At 43.0% G+C, this 6000-nt stretch overlaps 1 protein-coding gene across 4 annotated transcripts in view; it reads left to right on the forward strand.

Moving 5' to 3' along the window:
* Positions 1 to 5712, forward strand: part of LANCL2 (LanC like 2) — a 43562-nt gene extending 37850 nt beyond the window's left edge. For all 4 annotated transcript variants that reach the window (XM_015854896.2, XM_015854893.2, XM_015854894.2 and 1 more), the window contains one exon: positions 127 to 5712. In XM_015854896.2, the coding sequence (XP_015710382.1) occupies positions 127 to 242 (116 nt within the window). In that variant the 3' untranslated portion in view covers positions 243 to 5712. The remainder of the gene's footprint in view (positions 1 to 126) is intronic.
* Positions 5713 to 6000: the final 288 nt, after the last annotated feature.

Here is a 6000-nt window from a genome sequence, read left to right on the forward strand (position 1 = left end):
TGCCTTTCTAGGAGCTCTATGTTTACCAGATCAAAAAAGACCTAGCAAGATGTTAGACTGCCTTTGCTGTCAACAGTAGTATTTTAATGTCCAATATGCAAAAAATTCTGTCTCCTTACTTTTTAGGTATGGCTGGAGCTATTCACTTCCTCTCAGATATTTCAGTACCAGAGACTTCTCGGTTTCCAGCGTTTGAACTTGGAACTCAGAGGAGGGAAGACGAAATGGAACATGACAGCTAAAGGGTTCTTTGGAAAGTAAACACATGTCAAAAGAGATGAGTCTGCTTAGTGCCTCCAATACAGAACCAACTTAACCCTAAGCTGATTGATGGATAAACCCCATTTCTCAGTTCTCCTGCCACAAGGGACGGAAGTCCTTAGAGCATGAATTGAGAGAACCTTAAGTTCTGTTAAAGTGACACCTTCACGTGCAGAAGGAGAGTCTTCTTTGGGTCTTTTACATGCTCTGCATGTTTATTGGTGTTGTCTGTTAATTCGAGTCTTCTGTTGTTAGCAAAGAGCTGTTCTGTGTGAAGCCCTGTCCTGTACCTTCATGCATGCATACCTGTAACAAGTGTTGCTTTCTGCAGTGTAGTTAGCCTGAGAGCTCCACTTTATTCCAGAGTTCACTGTAAGAGAGTACGCAGCTTCACTACTGATCTGACAACTTCAGAAAGAGAAGGAAAACATGCTTTTTGTTCATTGCTTTCTACATTTTTCTCCTTCACAGTCCCTAGAAGCCTAGGGACTAGCTTCTAGCCTTCACAGTCCCTAGAAGAGGTGATGGAGATCAGCCTTGCTTGATAAAGTAGTATGAGGCCTTCTGTTTTCAGGCATGTATTAGATGGATGTGTCCTGACTTTTCTTTTGCTGCTGATTTATGAGGGTTTTTTTTGGGTTTTTTTTTTTGGTGTGTGTGTGTGTGAGGTGGGGGGGAGGGAGGCTGCCTGCACCTGGTTTGTGTGCTAGGAGGAGGTGCTCATCTGTACCTTTGCATGTTAGGAGCTTACCAAAGTGCAGGCAAAGTCACCTGAACTAACCTCCCTCTGCTGCCAAAAACAGAGAAGGAACAGTATAACTATGCTTTTCCAGTCTGGTTCATGGATTTGTAATAAATCTCTTCAGCAGCACATAGTGTACAGGTAAGGGTGAAGTCAGCACTGTTTCTCATGCTGGTAAATCAGGATGACTGTTACTACTAAATCAAGGGGGCGGATTGTTTTGTGCGCTTCTCTCCCTCTCCCAGCCCCATTGCATTTATCCCATGCTGTGTGACAGGAGCGATAAATACCAACTGCTTGTGGAGGCTGCAGAAGATCAATAAACAACATGTACACCACTGCTAAAAGCTGTAATTGAAGTTTATTTTGTCTTAAAATGCCTTTTCCCCTTTGTTTTTGAAACTGAGTTGTTAGTGCTTTGCTTCTTCCTACTGTGCATTGGAGTTGTGGAGTATTGAGTCTTCTCTCAGCTGTCAAAGTGTCAGTGAGTTCTGCCTCTATGTGCACATATAGGGCTCTTTGTTTGGGACAAGTGGAGCTTAACTCTAAGTACATACATTTACAACACTTTCATGTTTTCCAGATAAACAAATATGCATACTATTTGAGAAGGGTAAGAGTAGCACTTGCTCAAGTTCTTTTGTCATCCTCACCTTCCGTACAGGCCTGGCTGTGTTCTGTTCATCCCAGGTGCTTATTTTAATTGGTACTTTACATCAGGTGAAAGCATGACAGATGGCTGAGACTCTGACCTTTCAAGTGCCCACTGGGATATCTGCAGCAAGAGGCACCTGCTGAATTTGACCACCTGTTTGTGGTCAGGCTTGGAAATGCATGTCTGTATCTGCATAAAACAGGTAGCAGGTGACTTGCCAAGTCCATTGGGGTGCTAATGTTTTCTGGATTCGGTTCCGCTAGGCAATAGCAGCAGTACCAGTGCAGAGAGTTTAATGTCTGCTGATTTGTCAGGTAAGATGTGGGACTTCTACACTCTTCAGGCTAAGAGTAGATCTGCTGGGGTCACTGGGCCCTAATGCATCTGTGCAGCCAGGCAAGCAGGAAGATTCTGAAAGGCAGCAAGAAGGAGGGTACTGCATGGCAAACAGCAGTGGTCAAGTGACCTTGATGAAAGAAGCAATGTGCAGAATGTACTAGCCCAAGTGACATGTTTTGCTGTAGCATGCATGCTGAGGCCAGCTCTATTTCTTCTGTCACTGTGTGGTTTACTGCCTGTAATACAGGGAGGAAACTAGCTCAGAGGGAAGTCAGACAGAATGCCTAACAAAGGGAAACCTGGAAGTAAAAAAAAAATAAAATCCTGATCCTCTGTTTCATATCCATTCCCACCCCTTATTTCTACTTTGCCTCCTCTACAGCTGTAAAGTACATGAGGTAGGTTAACTGGGGTGGGATGCATTCCTCTTCCAGGTCTGCAGGAGCTCCTGCAAATGCAGCACAGAAGCCATCTTTCTTCCTGGCATATCCAGGCCTGTCTTTCACTGACCAATGAGCTGGAGGTCACAGGGAGGGCTTTTCATTCAGTTGTTGGGAGCCGCCTTGGCTGCAGTGCTTGAGGTGGCACCTGTGGAGGATGTTGGCTGAGTGGAGCCCAGGGACTGGCTGGTTTAAAAAATGCACGTGTAGGATTGCTTAACAGTGAGTAGAGATCAGAGGTGTGTGATTGCCACGGTCAGTTGAGGGAGCATGTCCACTGTGTGCTCCTGCACTGCAGCTGGCTGGATGTGGGGTAAGGCCCACCACCACATTCTCCACCGAATTATCTTGGAATTGAGCTAGACAGGAAATGTCATATATCACAGAAGGAGGCCTGTGGGTGTTTTTGCTTTGTCTTCCTCACACAGCTCTTCATTGCGGCTCCCCTCTGTCCATTACAACTTGTGATATCCAGGCAGCCATTACAAAGTGTATTGTAGGAACGGGTGGAAAAAGTGCATTTTACCAAGACACCATTTTCAGAAATCTCATTGAACTAAGTATTTGGTCACGTCCTGTTTGTCTGTTTGCAGCTCAAACCATATTTGGGACTGAGTGGTTTTTAAGAAGAAATATACGAAATCTCTCTGTCTTGCTGATGTTGGTTTTCCAGCTATAAGAAAGCTTGATGCTTTCCCTTAGCAAGGACTTAACAGAATTAAACCAAGTATTCTGAAAGTAAGGGGCAGTATTTCTATTTTCACAAAGCCAATTCATAGCTCTCTGCTACTGAGAGCTGCTGCTTTCTCCCCCTCCTTATCTAATAGCCTCTAGGTACGAACCTGAAGATAATCTAAAACATTTACCTTCATCTTATGGCAGCTGTTGCCATGTAAATGTGGTGGGACTTCCTAATGCAGTGAGTCATGGTCACCAAAGTGCTGCTTTCAGGCAGGAAGGATAGAGGCGTTGGAGGACAGAAGCAGGAGGGCTGCCTGCTGCAGCACAGGCTATGGCTGAGCAGCACTGACTGAGCCCTGTGCTGGCGAGGCGCTCAACAAAGTCTGTTTCTCCTGGTGGCACTGCTCACTTTTTTCCTATTTGTTTCATGTTGATTTACAGGGGCAGGAGTTCTGTCTGCACCTAGCAGAGCTGCACTCTCTGTATCAGGAGCATCAGTGACCTTTGTTCAACCACTGCTTCTCCTTCACAAAAGATAAATAGGGGCCAATAGGTGAGCTAGGGCTGGCAGTGAAAGCTAAACAGAGAAACACACACCCATCCTTGTGCTTTCCCTCACTGTGTGAACCCAAAATAATAATGCACGGTTGCAGCCAAAGAACTGCTTGTGTTTCATCTGCTTCCTCTGCAGAGACATCTCTCCTACAGTGCAGCACCCCACAGCACTATTGTTTGTCATTTGCTTCATAGAAATTGCCTGATGCTGCATCCCCCCCCTTGCACAAAGACACCTAAGGCAACTAACTCCCCAATTAGAGCGTGTCAGAGGGTAGGCCTCCCACTGCCTGAGCGCTGCCAAATGATCCTGGCCAGTTTTCTTACCCACTGAATCAGCAGTGATTTGTTAGAAAAACAAAAACAAAATGGTTAGACAGATCCGTTATCAGATAAGGTGTGTGTCTGCCAGTAAGCAGCTTCTTGGGTATATGCATATAGAACTAAGCCATCTGCTTGCTTGATTTTTAGTAAGGAAGAAATAGCAATACCTCTCTCGCTCCTCTGTGCACCACATAGGGTGGAGATGGTTGGAAAAATGCAGCCCCAACCATTCGCTTTCACAGCAGTGTAAACTATCAGAAGGCTTAAAAGAAGAAAAAAGACACTCCCTCCCCAGCACAAAGAAGCCAGTCACTGCATTATGTTCTCTGAAGTGCTAACGAAGCACAGGAACAGCTGCAACTCAGGGGCTTGGGAAGCCCCAAACAGAAATGGAGGGTTGGTCTCATCCTTGTCAACCTTGCTCCTATTTGCAGTGCAACTGATTTAGCAGCTTGCTAATTACTGGGACACATGGAAGCAGTCCCAATGTGGAATTTGCCCCTATTATCAGTGGTGGGGCTCACAGTCATGGCAGAGAAATGGCAGGGGAGAAGAGCAGGAAAAAGTGATTTTTGTTGGTTTTTGTTGTTGTTTGTTTGTTTGTTTTTTACCATTTGCTTGCACTGGTGCGCATCAGAAAAGTAACTTGATACAAGCAGTCCTCAAAGGATGCCTTGTTGCACCTTTCCTAGCAGCTCCTAAGTAATGAAGTACTTAGCACTTCTTACCAGTTCTATAAAACATATGTAACATTTCAATTTGGGAATAAGTGATACTCTCGCCACAAGCTTTTATTATCATCTAATCATAAGCAAAACATGTCAGGAAAATGATTACCACACAGATATATGTTCCAGGTCCTAATAATTTTTTTCTTCAACTTCCAAAAATTCCATTATTCCAAAGAGAAGTAAAAATGTCCCCTATCTTTACTTCAATGGTTTTACTCCACAGACTTGTTTAATATTTTAAAGAGAATATTTATAATTTCTTCATTTATCATTGGTGCTGTTAGAAAAATAAATTCAAAACTATTTAAACAGGAATAAGTTAAAAATTCTACTTTATTTTCATAGAATTACAGAGTGTTTTAGGTTGAAAGCAACCATATAGTTCCAACCCCTCTGCTCCAGGCGGTTGCCATCCACTAAATCAGACTAGATTGACTGCTGAGAATCCCATTCAGCCTGGCCTTCAACACTTCCAAGGATGGGACTGCCTCTGGGCAGCCTACTCCAGCATATCACCGCCCTCTTACTGAACAATTTCTCCTGACATCTAACATAAATCTCCCCTCTTTTAGTTTAAAACCATTCCCTCTTGTCTTATCACTGTCTACCAGTGTGAAAAGTTTATTTCCCCTCCTGTTTATAATCTTCTAAGTATTTGAAGGCTGCAGTGAGATTTCCCTGCAGCCTTCCCTTCTTCAGGTTTTTCCTTCTCCACCGTCCTCACCTTCTCCTTCTTTTCCCTTTTAAGTTCAGCAACAAATGTTTATTTTCCATTTTAAATACTTTTTTTTTTTTTTTTCTCCCTCATACAAGTGTTTTGGCTCTATTTTTAACCAAAATAGTTAAAGAAAATAGATTACTGGTTTCATTATGGAAGAATTGTTTGGAACTTCTTCCAAGATATGTATCCTATTGCATGTGTAAAACCTTGATTCCTTATACAGCTGTTAGCTGATTTTTCTCAATAAAAGTCCTTTGATCCTACTTTTCTTCTACTGATTAAGTCTTAGTTTCAGATACACAGAATGTAATTAAGAAACTTTACATAATCCTTATGAGGGAGGGGGGGAGGGAAGGTAGATTGATATTTCACATATTTTCCTTCTAAGAATATATATTTTTAACAGACAATAGCAGGATTCTGAAAGAATGTCTTTCTCCATTTTAAAGACTTGTGAATTTCAGCAGGAAATTGAGCAGGATTCGGAGTAACACTAGCAAGCTGCTAATGTGTAGATGTGTGTCTAGAACTACCTGGGCATAGAGTAAAGG

The sequence above is a fragment of the Coturnix japonica genome, chromosome 2 (genome assembly GCF_001577835.2).
Source record: "Coturnix japonica isolate 7356 chromosome 2, Coturnix japonica 2.1, whole genome shotgun sequence".
Classification (NCBI taxonomy): domain Eukaryota; kingdom Metazoa; phylum Chordata; class Aves; order Galliformes; family Phasianidae; genus Coturnix; species Coturnix japonica.